General features: G+C 40.3%; 1 protein-coding gene across 1 annotated transcript in view; it reads left to right on the forward strand.

Annotated features, from left to right (window-relative positions):
* Positions 1-15,832, forward strand: part of LOC140729066 (SH2 domain-containing adapter protein F-like) — a 116,422-nt gene that overhangs the window by 11,268 nt on the left and 89,322 nt on the right. Inside the window, exon 2 of the mRNA XM_073048363.1 lies at positions 7,045-7,174. Within this exon, the coding sequence (XP_072904464.1) occupies positions 7,045-7,174 (130 nt within the window). The remainder of the gene's footprint in view (positions 1-7,044; positions 7,175-15,832) is intronic.

Raw genomic sequence — 15,832 nt, forward strand, 5'->3', positions numbered from 1 at the left:
CTGTCGTTGTCCTATCTGCATACAGGCTGAGGCTAAGGAGCAAAGCTTGAGATGAGGATAACAAAGAGGAGGCAGAGGAGCAGCTATGGGATTGCTTCAATATAGTGGACTGGACCATATTCAAGGACCCATCTGTGGATCTGAATGAGTACACCATGGGTGTCATGACTTTATTTAAACAGTTGTGGACAAGTGTGTTCCCACAATATCATTCAGTTTCCCCAATCAGAAGCCCTGGATGAACCATGAGATCACAATCTGCTGAGAGCCAGATCAAAAGCATTCAAGTCTGGAGACCAATAAAGTTCCTAGAGGTCTGGGTACAATCTCCAGAAAGCCATCTCATAATTCCGGACTAAACTTGAATCAACGAAGGATGATTATCAGTTGTGGCAGGATTTGAGTAATATCACCTCCTGTAAAGTTAAATCAAGCTACAGAGGTGACAGCAGGGCTTCATTTCCAGATGAGCACAATTCTTTTTAAGCTCACTTTGTCTGTCAAAACGTGGGAGAATGGTCACAAGCTCACAGCTCCCAAAGATCCTTTGATTTCAGTCTGATGCCGACATGCAAGCAGCCTTCAGGAGGGTGAGCCTGTGAAAAGCACCCAGTCCAGATGTGGTTCCTGGCCAAGTACTAAGGACCTGAGCTGATCAACTGGCTGCAGGGTTCACTGAGATCTTTAACCTCTCACCTCGGCAGTCTGCGGTATTCACCTGCTTCAAGTAGGTTTCAATTATACGTATACCCAAGAAGAACATGGTGGCCTGCCTCAGTGGCTGTTGTCCACTAGCACTTACACACACACAGTGATGAAGTGTTTTGGGAGGTTGGTGATGAGACATCAACTCCTGCCTGAGAAACAACTTGGATCCACTTCAGTTTGCCTACTGGAACAACAGGTCCATCTCATTGGCTCTTCACTCAACCTTGGAAAATCTGGACAGCAAAAATACATGTATTAGGATGCTCTTTACTGACTACAGCTCAGCATTCAATACCATCACCCCCTCAAAACTAATAAATACACTCCTAGATTCTGGCTTCAATATCTCCTTATGCAATTGGATCCTCGATGTCCGTTTGAATTGGCAATAACATCTCCTCCACGATCTCCCATCAGCAGAGGTGCCACAAGACTGTGTGCTTAGCCCCCTGTTCTACTGATTTTACACTTATGACTGTGTGGCTAAGATCAGCTCCCATGCCATATTCAAGATTGCTGATGGCACCGTTGTTTTAGGCTGAATCAAAGGTAGTGATGAATCAGCATGTAAGAGGGAGACTGAGAATCTGGCTGGATGATGCCTTAACAACAACTTCTTGCTCATTGTCAACAGGACTCAGGAGCTGGTTGTTGACTGCAAGAGAATGAAACCAAAGGTCCATTAGCCAGTCCTCACTGGAGGATCACAGGTGGAGAGGACTAGCAACTTTAAATTCCTCAGTTTTATTGTTTCACAGGAAAGCAACATACCGTAGATGCCGGATTATAAGCCTCTACTTTCTTCCCACGCTTTGAACAGCTTTGAACACTGCGGCCTTTACTACGGTGCAGCTAATGCATGGTTTTTTTTCATGCCGCCAAAAACATTTTGCCTCGTAACAGTAGACCAATAAAATTGATGAGTAGTTCACAGAGGTCCAATGAAATTGTACGATAAATCAAGCGCACTTTCACAATTAAATTATTGTAAATCAGTCATTTGTACTCACCCTCATCAACATGGAAAACACTCGAAGAAAAGCATTGTGCTGCCTTTATGGCAGTTATTTAGTTTATAATATTTTCGCTTAGTAATTCATTTGTTAGTATTTTCTAGTTAAAGTTAGAAGTGTTTTAAGTACCGTAGATTCCGGACTACAGAGCGCACCTGATTAAAAGCCGCTGGCTCTAATTTTAGAAAGAAAATCAATTTTTTACTTGTACAGGCCGCACCGGATTTTCGGCCGCAGGTGTCCCACGTTGTAATATGAGATATTACACGTGAGGATTTTTTAACTTTTAATTAAATCCATATGGTAACATAAACAAATACATATTGCAAATGCTTTTTTTCGAACCGTGCCTGTAACGTGGCTACTTTTAAATATACGTTGCGTATACTTTTTTACTGAACAACATTCCAATATCTCCTAACGACTGGTAAAAAATATATATACTGCAGCCTACCAGGAAAAGTTATTGATCGCCTTTAACTTAAAAGCAGCGTTCGCTCAGATCCAATGCCGCTCGCGTAATGCCGCTCGCCCCCTCCTTCCCGTTTATCGCAAACCGGTATCCCACAAGACGCGGCGAAACCGGGTGTGACGTCATAGCATCCCGCGATGTAGTACAGAAAACAAATATAGTTAAAACACTTCTAACTTTAACTAGAAAATGAATTACTAAGCGAAAATATTATAAACTAAATGTTTTTGGCGGCATGAAAAAAATCATGCATTAGCCGCACCGTAGTAAAGGCCGCAGTGTTCAAAGCTGTTCAAAATGTGGGAAAAAAGTAACGGCTTATAATCCGACATCTACGGTATATTTGTTTTCTGTACTACATCCCGGGATGCTATGACGTCACATTCGGTTTCGCCACGCGAGAACGCTGCTTTTAAGTTAAAGGCGATCAATAACTTTTCCTGGTAGGCTGCAGTATATATTTTTTTACCAGTCGTTAGGAGATATTGGAATGTTGTTCGTGCACTGTTCAGTAAAAAAGTATACGCAACGTAATTTGTGTGTTACCGATACGTATGTATATTTAAAAGTAGCCGTGTTACAGGCACGGTTCGAAAAAAGCATTTGCAATATGTATTTGTTTATGTTACCATACGGATTTAATTAAAAGTTAAAAAATCCTCACGTGTAATATCTTTCTGTGTAAATATCTCATATTACAACGTGGGACACCTGCGGCTTAAAATCCGGTGCGGCTTGTACAAGTACAAAATTGATTTTCTTTCTAAAATTAGAGCCTGTGGCTTTTAGTAGTGCGCTCTGTAGTACGGAATCTATGGTACATCATCAGGAACCCCCGCCACCTAAGACATTCTCTCTTCTCACTGCTGCCATCAGGAAGAAGATGCACGAGCCAGGTTCAAAAATAGTTACTACCTCTCAATCATCAGGCTCTTGAACCAAAGGGATAACTTCATTCAACTTCACTTGCCCCATCATTGAAATGTTCCTACAACCAATGGACTCGCTTTCTAAGACTCTTCATCTCATGTTCTTGTTATTTATTATTTCCTTTTGCATTTGCGGAGTTTGTTGTCTTTTGTGCACTGGTTGAATGCCCAAGTGGTCTTTCATTGGCTCTGTTATGTTATTATTGTATAGACTTATTGAGTATGCCCACAAGAAAATGCGTGTTATGGTTATATATGGTGACATATCTGTACTTTGATAACAGAACTTTGGAGCCTCTGAAGCCATAGCCTTTTAGAGTAATCCCTGATCTTTGAATGCCATCCATTTTCTTGACATAGCCACGTCCTAAGCTCTCTACTAATCTCAGACCCTTGTGTATCAGAGAAAATGTCTTGGTGATGAATGGTGCTGCACTGTAGGGTGTATGTTCACATCCTCGGCCTGGGGTGGGCAAATCAAAAGAGGAACTCAGCTGTGACCTGAAACCCTGTTCACACTGTGACGTCATATCCAAATCTGTTGCTCCACAGTACTGAGAGACTAAAACCCGACATCAGCAAAATCCCCCAGGATTTGTAGCTGTTAAATAACTGATGGGTCACTTTTGTGATCACTGATAAAATAGCTGAATATGGGTGGGGGGAAAAGCAAATCCAGTAGGAATGTACTGATGCTTATAACATGCGATTCAATGGGAAGTGGAGGTTACAGAATATGGGTATATTTTCTAGGGGCACATCCCTCTAATGTGATGGTTGCCTGACATACAATGTTGCAAATTCAAGCGATGTAATATCTAATTCTATTAACGCAACAGCCCTTTCTCTTCTGTCTACAGTACAATCAGGATTTTCCTGCTTATACACTGCAGCTGTGGGGGCATTGCTGTTGAGAGGAAAAACTTGCTGTGGGAACACTTCTCTACTTCCGCTTAGTAACCATTATTAGGTACGCTCCAGTACCTAATATGGTGGCCGCTGAGTGCGTTCATGGACTTCTGCTGCTGTAGCCCATCTACTTTAAAGTTCAACACATTGTGCATTCAGGGATGCTGTTTAGCACACCACTTTTTATGAATCATTATTTGAGTTAATGTCACCTTTCTGGCTGTCAGTTTGAAACAGTCTGGCCATTCTCCTCTGACCTCTCATTAACAAGGCATTTTGACCCACAGAATTGCCTCTCACTGGATTTTTTTTTGCACCTTTCGCTGTAAACTCTAGAGACTATTATGTGTGAAAATCCCAGTAGACCGGTAGTTTCTGAGATTCTCAAACCACCCCTCATTCCACGGTCAGTCACATTTCTTACTCATGCTGATGTTTGGTCTGAACAACAACTGAACTTCTTGACCACATCTGCATGAATTTATGCATTGAGTTGCTGCTACATGATTAGATGATTAGATACTTGCATTAACGTGCTGGTGTACCCAGTAAGATGGCCACTGAGTGTATAATGTGGGACTTGATAGAGGAATTTCTGCTTCAACCCTTAAAAACAGCCTTAGTGAAATCTAAGTTGGATTGTGACTTAGTCTTTTCAATTTCAAATGGAATTGGATCATGTTATGGTTAATATTCAGTTAGTGTTTTTTTTGTTAGCTGCTGATTATTTCTGGGTCATTACTTGTTACAAGTTTTTCTGCATGGATTGTGGTTTTCTTATTTTAACTACCTTTAGTTCCAGATAGTCCTCATGAATAAACTGAAGAAATTTGCAAAGTTTGGGACCTGAGCTATTCTGCATCAAGGAACTGCAGCAGACAAATTGGGCAATCATTTATGTTACACAACTTAATGAGCTCCTGGTTGATTTAAATGTTAATCGATCTCATTTGGCCCCACATCCTTAATATCTCTGTATCCTATTCTGCATGAATAATTTGGATTCAAGGAATGGTTTTGCATTGAAATTAATCTGGCTCAGTTTTATAGTTTTATTTAATTTAATGTTCATGTCAACATGGCCAACTAATTGTGCTTTGGCAAACTTAGTGTAATACCCATATGTCGATCTACCAATTAGTAAACCTTTGAATAATTAAAACTTCAATATACGTTCTGGTGGGACACCATCAGTCTTTTCTTTCTAATTGGTACACTTGCATGTTATTAAGTGGAAGATAACAGATTGGTATTTGTCATTCTCCCAGGATGACCAATGCTCTGGTGTCATTTGTGCAAGATGATAGTGTAGAACATTACTGAATAGATAAGCTGTTAATGTTGTCATTTCTACTATTGTTTTATTCTCTTATTTATTTAGTTTTATTGGATACCATTCACATTTTAGAAATTCATCTTGACTCTCTCATGAGATCAAAATGTTTTAAGTACTTAGTTAACTTGCTCTTAATTATAAGATTCATTAGCTTTCCCATAACATGTTGGATGAGCATTTCCTGTCTTCTCTTCATTTTCTTGAAGAACAAAATAATTTGTAATATTTCAATTGGAATTCTTGAGTTGAGAGCGTTTTGGAAAGTTAGAACCAAAACATTTGAATGTCACAGCAACTAAACTAATCCACCACAAATAGCTAACAAAAAAACCTGTGTAGTGAAGAAGGTGGTAAATTGGTTTATTATTGTCACGTGTAATGAGGAGCACTTTGTTATTTATGCCATCCATACAGTTCACTTCATTACACCTGTCCATTAAGGTAGTATTAGGGGAAATGATAAAAGAATCAGAATAAAGCATTAGAGTTACAGTGAAAGTGCATTGCAGGCAGATAAAGTGCAAGGTCAAGATTCCATTTATTGTATTAGTGTACCGTTCAGTGGTCTTAGAACAGCGGGATAGAAGGTGTTTTTAAGTTTAGTATGTTTTGATGGTTTTCTATCTACTACGCAATCAGAGGGGGAGAAGAGTATGCCTGGGTTGGGTAGTGGCCTTGGCATTTATTAATCTATGTAAAGTCTTTGCTCTGAAAAACTGTCATCACCTCTTGTTTTTATATGCCAGATAGCCCGGATTTGCCTCAATACCTGGTCATGTGTTTGGTCATGTTTGTGCAGCACTTATGCTGGTGTCATTTTTTTTGTTGAATCATTTCAAAATTGCATTGAGGTATATATTCTCAAATCTCTTATTTTCATTTTGGCATAGTTCCTCAGCATTAAGTAGACATTTGTACTTTCATGTTCAGAACAAGGAAGCATAAAACTGAACAAGAAAACTGGGAATGCATGACTTCCCGAACATGACATGTGCATTCACTGCTTTAATTAAGTATTTCAATTAGAACAGTCAATCAGTGCGAATAGTAGAAAGGTGACCATGATTTTGGTCATTACTACATTCTCCCAGCAGCGCTCTGAATATGCACCACCCCAGCCAGTCTGAACTTGCACTGACATGAATATCTCCAGTGTTTTAGCACTACCAGATCCAGGGATTCATCTTTCATGGTTAAATATGAAATATTTAATTAGCTAGTTTATAATCTCAGGAACCTTTTAATTTGTGCAACAACTGTTAGTAATGAGTTTGCTCTTCCCTTTGCGTCTTTTTCAAGACTATCTTCTATTTTTTATAAATCCTTCTTTAATTTTTCCTGCCCATGCAAAGCTTCCCTTCCTTTTTGTCCGCTCATCTTATTCTCTGCCCTGTACCTATTAAAACCTGTCACTTATCTTTACTTTTTCCAGTCTGATGAAAATAGTTTTCAGACACTGCCCAACATCAAGAATTTCCTACTTTTCTGTTTTTAATGGTGCGTCCTTTTAGCTTGTTTGTTTGCTATTTGTGAAGGACCATGAGAATTTTTACCATATTAAAGATGCAATAAATGCAAACTGTTTTGTTTTAATCAGAAAGCCTGTCCATGTCAAAGCTACTGTCTTGTTGCATTTACAAACAAGGTGGTAATTGGGTTGCTTTTTGGTGGTTTCAGGTTGCTTTTAGGGATGACTACTCTGACCCATTTGATGCCAAAAATGAATTGAAGAAAAAGGTTGTAAAAAAGCGAGAAATAGAAAATAATGGATACATGGAACCTTATGAGGCGCAAAAGATGATGGCAGGTAAGAGCAGAGTATCCATATTGTGCAATTCATTTCAGTAGATTTTATTGAACTGCATATATTCTCTTGTATGTTAATCAAACCCTGGCTAGCTCATTGACAATTTTATTTCTATTAAAAGTTCTTCTTCTGTAATTCTCCCCCACCCCTCAAGTATTAATAATGTTTTATTTTTAAGTTTACGCGTAAACCTATTGTACTCCTAATTGGTGCATTCCAGACCACAATACCTTGGAGTATTTTACTTAGAAAAGGATCTTGCCTCTTTTTTAACCAATGAGTTGCATCATTATTTTCTGCTTAACTATTTTTATGTTGGGAATTAATTCTTAAGTACAATCCTCTGCATGTTCCCTATTAACACTCTCTTCTGTAAGAACAGCTCTAGCTTTTTCTGGACTTTCCATGCAACTGAGGCCCTGCATCATAAATATCACTTATGTAAGTTTCCTTTGAAAAGACCTTGAAAACATTCCTAAACACTAATGTCCAGAATTCTACCCTACTGCTCAATCTGAAGCCTGACCTGCGATTTATAATTCACACAGATGAATGTAACTTCCTGCTTCACTTCTCTGTTTTATAAAGCTAAGAATCCAATTCTGATTTGTATTTACTGTTACTGCACTATCATCTTGCACTCCAGATCTGTTTGTTACTGTAACATCCTTGGTTGTGTGTTAAATAGTTAGACTTCCTATTTAACTGTGCATTCATTAATATCTTTATGTTGTGAGCAACTTGACTTTGAAGCAGAAAAACGTAAGTTTTTCTGAATAAATGGTTTGTAATTCTTCTCAAAATTCATATGTGAACATGATTAAACTATTTACAAACATTACATAGTTTGGCTAATGGAATTAAATAAAATGATGATAATATACAATAGTTTTGTATATGGTCACCAAAACAAATAAAATCTTAATACTGAGTATACCAGAGCAGTCAAGTGAGTAACAGTGCGTATAGATGATAAACTCTCCAGTCACAGTGCCAAAATGTTTAGGATAATTGATGGATGTCGATCAAGCATGCTATTCCTTCTGGATAGTGCCAATCTGCTCGACAGTTATGAAGTGAAGAATATTCCATCTCATTGCCCCTGGTAGAAAAGCTAATAGTGTCCCATGATGAGTTTGCTGTAGGATATCCCACTGCTGGCCTGCTCCTGGAGCCACGGTATTTTTACATAAGAAATAGCAGCAGTAGTAGGCCATCTGGCCTGTCAAGCCTGCCCCATCATTCAATAAGATCTTGGTTGATCTGGTCATTTCCACCTACCTGCCTTTTCCCCATATAACTTAATTTCCCTACTATTCAAAATTTTATTCAACCTTGTCTTAAATCTATTTACTGAAGTAGCCTCCACTGCTTCATTGGGCAGAGAGTTCCACAGATTCACCACTCTTTGGGAAAAGCAGTTCCACCTCATCTCCATCATAAATCTACTCCACTGAATCTTAAGGCTACGTCTCCTAGTTCTAGTCTCATCTACCAGTGAAAACAACTTTCCTGCCTCTATCTTATCTATCTCTTTCATCATTTTATATGTTTCTATAAGGACTCCTCTCATTCTTCTGAATTCCAATGAGTACAGTCCCAGGCAGCTCAATCTCTCCTCATAGTCTAACCCGCTCATCTCTGGAATCAACCTGGGTGAACCTCCTCTGAACCGCCTCCAAAGCCAGTATATCCTCCTTCAAGTAAGGAGACCAAAACTTCATAGATAGATAGATAGATAGATGCAGTACCCCAGGTGCGGCCTCACCAGTACCCTGTACAATTGCAGCATAACTTCCCTGCTCTTAAGTTCAATCCCTCTAGCAATGAAGGCCAACATTCCATTTGCTTTCTTCATAGCCTGCTGTACCTGCAAACCAACCTTTTGTGATTCATGCAGAAGCACTCCTAAATTCCTCTACACAGCAGCAAGCTGCAATTTTTTACAATTTAAATAATAATCTGCTCTTTCATTTTTCCTTCTAAAGTGGATGACCTCACATTTACCAACATTGTACTCCATCTGTCAGACCCTTGCCCACTCATTTAACTTATCTAGATATATCTCTGCAGACTCTCAGTATCTTCTGTACAATTTGCTTTTCCACTCAATTTAGTATCATCAGCAAAGTTAGATACATTACACTCATTTCCCTCTTCCAGTTTGTTAATGTGTATCATTAACAGTTGTGGGTCCAGCACCGGCCCCTGCGGCATACTAATCTTCTATCTGTGCTATTACATCGCCCCCCAACTCAATCCATCCTTATCTTATGGATAAGTCTTTTTATGTGGTGCCTTATCAAATGCCTTCTGGAAATTCAGGTAAATAACATCCATCTGTTCCCATCTATCCACTGCGCTCGTTATAACCTCAAAGAACTCCAGTAAGTTTGTCAAACTTTGCTGAAACCATACTGCATCTGCCTGATGGATTCATTTCTTTCCAGATGCCTTGCTATTTCTCCTTTAATGATATCTTCAAGCATTTTCTCAACTACAGATGTTAAACTAACTGGCCTGTAGTTACCTGCCTCTTGCCTAAATCCTTTATGAACAGTGGTGTGACATTCACCATCTTCCAATCCTCCGGGATCTGCCCAAAGTCCAGACAATCTTGGTAAATCATCACCAAAGCTTCACTTCTGACATTTCTTTCAGTAACCCGGGATGCATTCTGTTAAGACCTGGGGACTTGTCTATCTTCAGGCCCACAAGTTTGCTCATTACTACCTCTTTAGTGATAGCTATTATTTAAGGACCTTGCCTTTTAACTTCCAGTTTCCCACTACTCTTGGCAGCTTTGTATGCACGAGCTTTTAGTTTATTGCCTACTTATATTTCCTTAGTTATCCAAGGCTGTCTCTCCCCAACCTTACTGTCCTTGCTTTTAACTGGAGTATACTTTTGTTGTACACTGTGAAAAATCTCTTTGAAAATCTTCCACTGTTCCTCAACCATCCCACCATATAGCTTGTGTTCCCAGTCTACACTAACCAAATCCTCCCTCATTCCATTGTAGTCTCCATAATATACTGGTTTTAGTTTGAACCTCCATTTGTATGAGAAACTCAGTCGTACTGTGATCACTCTTTCCAAGAGGATCCCGAACTATAAGATCACTAATTTTACCTGTCTCATTGCACAGGACCAGATCTAAGATGACACATCCCTTTGTAGGTTCAGTAACATGCTGTTCAAGAAAGCCGTCACGGATGAATTCTATGAAGTCCTCCTCAAGACTGTCTAGGCCAACTTGATACACCCAACCTATGTGCAAGTTAAAGTCCCCCATGATAACTGTTGTTCCATTCTTACATGCCTCAGATATTTCTTTGTTTATTGCCTGTGCCAATATAATGTTATTATTCGGTGGCCAATAGACAACTCCCAATGTTTTTTTTTCCCCCCTTTGCTATTCCTAATCTCTACCCAGATGGATTCAACATTCTGCTCCTTAGATCATGTATTGTTTCCCACTATCACCCTGATCTCATCTCTAAGAGTGCTACCCCACCTCACTTAGCTTCCTGGTTACCCTTCCTTATTACCTGATAATCCTTCAATATTTAGTTCCCAATTCTCTCCACCCTGCAACCACATCTCTGTAATGGCCACTAAATCATACCTCTTTGTACTGATCTGAGCTGCAAGTTCACTGACCTTATTTTGAATACTACGGGCATTCAAATAAGGTGCCCTTAAACTTATCGTGATTTTAAAATTTTGTGATCTTTTACTCTTTTGCACTTGACTTTTCTTCATTCCACTTACTTTTCTCCTTTTTATCTTTTATTTTTTATTTTCTTTTTTACTTTACCCATACTTCTCTAATCTGTTGAACCACCCCCATACTATTTAACTTCAAACCCTATCCACAGCCCTCGTTATGCAATTCGCTAGGATCTAGGTCCCATCATGGTTCAGGTGGAGCCCACTCCATTGGTACAGTTCTCTCCTTTTCCAATACTGATGCCAATTACCCATAAATTCAAACCCACTTCTCACACACTAATCCTTGAGCTATGCATTTATCGCCAATTTGCATGTATCTCAGGTAGTAATCCAGATATTACTACCTTTTTTGGTTCTGCTTTTTAATTTGGTCCCTAGCTACTTAAGTTCCTTCAGCAGAACCTTTTTCCTCGTTCTACCTATGTTGTTGGTATCCACATGGATGACGACAACTGGATTTCACCCCTCCCACTGCAAATTCCTCTGTAGGTCAGATAAGATGTCCCAAACCTGGGCACCAGACAGGTAGTGCAGCCTTTAAGACGCTCTATCCTCGCGACAGAGAACTCTGCCTATTCCCTTGATTATAGTATCCCCAATTACCACTACATTTCTTTTCTTCCTTCTTGAATGGCTCCCTAATCTATGGTGCCACAGTTTGGTTGTTCATCCTTCCTACCCTCCCCACTGTCAAGCACACAGTGAGCAAAAAAATCTCAGACCTGTTGGACAAGCTCAAGGCACCATTGAACCCATGCATCGTAATCTTCTGGATGAACCTCCCATTGGGATCTTGTTGAATACCTTATTAAAATCCATGTAAATGACATCCACAGCTCTACCTTCATCAATCACTCTTGTCACCTCATCGGAAACTCAATAAGGCACACCTTGTCCCGTAGAAAGCCATGCTGACTCTCCCTACTTAGGCCGTGATTTTCTAAATGCTCAAAAATCCTATTCCTATGAACTCTCTCCAGCAACTTCCCTACAACTGACATGAGACTGACTGATGTGCAGTTTTCAGGTTTATCCCTGGTTCCTTCTTGAACAATGGAACAACATTAGCTACTCACCTGTTCCTCTAGGACCTCACCTGTGTTTAGGAGGTTACAAAGATATTGATCAAAGCCCCAACAATCTCATCACTTGCCTCTCAATAACCTGAGTATATCCCATCAGGCTCTAGGGACTTAACCAATTTAATGTTCTTTAAGAGACTCAATTTTACATCCTCCTTTACTGCAAAATGCCCTAGCATTTAAATACCCTTGGCACTGACCTCCCTATCCTCCATGTCCTTCTTGGCAAGTACTGATATAGAGTACTCATTAAGGACCTCACCCACATCCTTTGCTCCTAATGTGGACCCATCCTCTCCCTTGCTATCCTCTGGCTCTTGATGTATGTATAGAATGCCTTGGAATTCTCTATAATGGTTCTTACCATGGACCTTTCATAGTCCATCATGGCTTTCTAAATTCCTTTGAGTTCTTTTCTATCTTTTTTTATATAAAAATAAGGGCTTTGTTTAATTCTAGCTTCCTAAGTGTTACATACATTTCCATTTTCTTCTTGACTAAATTCATCACCTCCCTCAACATCAAAGTTTCTCTTACCTTGGCATTTTATTTTTGAATTCTACCTATATAGTCTCAGTAGTCGAGCCCTCCATTATGTCTCCTCAGAGTGCAGCTGTGATTAGTAGTGCAAATACCCACCTGTTTTATCTCCCTCATTCTGTTTTCTAAAATGCCAAAACCCGGGGACATTAAGCACCCATTCCTTCCCTCCCTCAGCCAAGTCTCTGCAATGGCCACAACTTCATTGTTCCCTTGTACTCATCCATACTCTTAAGTTCATCACCTTTCCCCATAATGACCCTGGTAATAAATTTCACACACTTCAAACTATCATGTTTATTACTTTGCTCCTGCCTGTTTTTACTAGCTCTGACATCTACCTTCCTCTCCATCCCTCCACTTTCTGACCTGGTGCTCTGGTTCCCATCCTCCTGCCGAACACTCCTGAGTTGCACTAGTGAACCTTTTGTCCAGGATATTGGTTCCCCTCCAGATAAGGTGCGACCCGTCTTTATTCTACAGGTCACCCTTGCACAGAAGAGATTTCTATGATGCAAACACCTGAAAAGCTACCCCCAGCATCAGTTCCTCAGCCACTCATTTATCTGTAGTATCATCCTATTCCTGCCCTGACTAGCATGGGACACCAGGAGTAATTCAAAGATTAATACCTTGGAGGTCCTGCTCTTCAGCCTCTTAGCAAACTCTCTGTGCAAGAATTACTTCTGGTTGCTCACCCTCCCCCTTGAAAATTTCTGCAGCCTCTCTGAGATATCCTGGACCTTAGCACCTGAGAGGCAACGCAGCATCTTGATGTTTCTTAGGTAGCCACAGAAATTCCTGTCCGTCCCCCGAACTCTCGATTCTTCTGTCGCTAATTCTCTAACTGATTTTACCCTTCTTTGAATCACAGAGCCAGCCACAGTGCCACTGGCCTGGCTGCTGCTACTGTGCTCAATGTCAACCCGCCCCCAAGCAGTATTCAATGCCCTCAGCTACAGCCCTCACCTGTTGCTGAGGGCAATGACCACAAGGAGCACTGCACTGACTACTGACTGCTGACTCCTCGTGGTGGTCACCCATTTACTATCTGAAGACTGCATTTGGGGAGTGACTACTCAGATATATCTCCCTCCTGTACAACAGCACAACAATCCAACTATTGAGACAAAGATTTCCTGTATGTTGGGCCAACAACCCAGAAGGGACACATTTTATGCTAAAGGCTCAAGAGACTGAAATGCAGTTAGCCTGTTCTATGGGTGCTGAGGTAATTTAGGTCTTTTCTCAGTTTATACAGTAATAAATGTGGAACTTGATCTTTAATATGTCTTTCCGCAAAGTAACAATCTGTCTATACGTACCTGCACGTTGCTGAACATTCTCCTTAATGCCTTGGACCTACCAGCATCATGCTCATCATTTTGTTTTAATCAGGAGATATATGCTCGACTCATATCAGTTATTTTAGCAGGGGCATACCACTGCAGAGAGGAAGTGCCAAGTACCAGTACTGGCACAGTGAAAGCTGTGCAGGCATATAAACAGAATCAGGTTTAATATCACTGGCATATGTCGTGAAATTTGTTTTTTGTGGCATCACAAAACATTGCAATACAAAATAAAAACTGAATTACAGTAAGTACAGTTGCAAGAAAATGTTTGTGAACCCTTTGCAATTTCTTGGTTTTCTGTATTAATTACTCATATAATGTGGTCTGATCTTCATCTGAGTCACAATAATAGGCAAACACAATCTGTCCAAACTAATAACACAAGAACAATTGTACTTTTCAAGTCTTTATTGAACACTTTGTTTAATCATTCACAGTCCAGGCTGGAGAAAAGTACGTGAGTCCTTGTATTTGGTAACTGGTAGAACCTCCTTTAGCAGCAATAACCTTGATCAAATGTTTCCGGTAGCTGCTAATCAGAGTTGCACAACAGCAAACATAGAAACAAGGTGCAGGAGTAGGCCATTCGGCCCTTCGAGCCTGCACCGCCATTCAGTATGATCATGGCTGATCATCCAACTCAGAACCCTGTACCTGCTTTCTCTCCATACCCCCTGATCCCTTTAGCCACAAGGGCCATATCTAACTTCCCCTTAAATATAGCCAATGAACCGGCCTCAACTGTTCCTTGTGGCAGAGAATTCCACAGATTCACCACTCTGTGTGAAGAAGTTTGTCCTCATCTCGGTCCTAAAAGGCTTCCCCTTTATCCTTAAACTGTGACCCCTCGTTCTGGACTTCCCCAACATCGGAAGCAATCTTCCTGTATCTAGCCTGTCCAATCCCTTTAGAATTTTATACATTAGACCATTCCTCCATACAGAACTGTTCCAGATCATCAATATTTCTGGGATACTTTGCATGAGCAGCCCTCTTCAGATCGTGCCACAGCATCTCAATTGGGCTAAGGTCTAGACTCTGACTTGACCATTGCAAGGCATGAATTTTCTTTTTTTTAAACCGTTCTGTTGTGGAATTACTCTTGTGTTTTGGATTACTGTCTTGTTGCATCATCCAACTTCCATTAAGATTCAAGTGATGGACAGCTACCCTGACATTCTCCTGTAAAATGTGTTGACACAATTTTCCATTCATTGTCCCCTCAACAATTGCAAGTTGTCCAGGCCCTGAAATAGCAAAGCAGCCTCAAACCATGATGCTCCTTCCACCGTGCTTCACAGTTGGGATGAGGTGTTGGTGTGCAGCGCCCTTTTTGCTCCAAACATAGCTGTGTGCGTTATTTCGTCTGTCCACATAACTTTGTCCCAGAAGCATTGTGGAACATCCAGGTGGTCTTTTGCAACCTTGAGATGTGCAGCAATTTTTTTTGGAGAGCAGTGGTTTCCTCTGTGGTATCCTTCCATGAATATCATTCTTGATCATTGTTTTTCTTAAAGTGGAGAAATGAACAGAGACTTCAGCAAGTTCTAGATATTTATGCAGATTTTTTGTTGTTACCCTTGGGTTCTTTTTCAGCTCCTTCAGCATTGCACATTGTGCTCTTGGTGTGATCTTTGTAGGACACCCATTCCGAAGGATAATAGCAACAGTACTGAATTTCCTCCATTTGTAGACAATTTCCCTTATTGTGGATTGATGAGCACTCAGGTCTTTAGAAATGCTTTTGTAGCCTTTTCGAGCTTCATGCATCTCTACAATTTTTCTAAGGTCCTCTGAAAGTTGTTCTGATCGAGGCATGGTGCATATAAACACCTCTTTCTTGAGAAGAGCAGGCTCTTTAAGTAACCTGACTTTAGTGTGACTTTTTATATAGGGCAGGGCTCCTCTACATCCCACATTTCCAACCTCATCTCATTGATTGGAAT

The sequence above is a fragment of the Hemitrygon akajei genome, chromosome 6 (assembly GCF_048418815.1).
Source record: "Hemitrygon akajei chromosome 6, sHemAka1.3, whole genome shotgun sequence".
Taxonomy (NCBI): Eukaryota; Metazoa; Chordata; class Chondrichthyes; order Myliobatiformes; family Dasyatidae; genus Hemitrygon; species Hemitrygon akajei.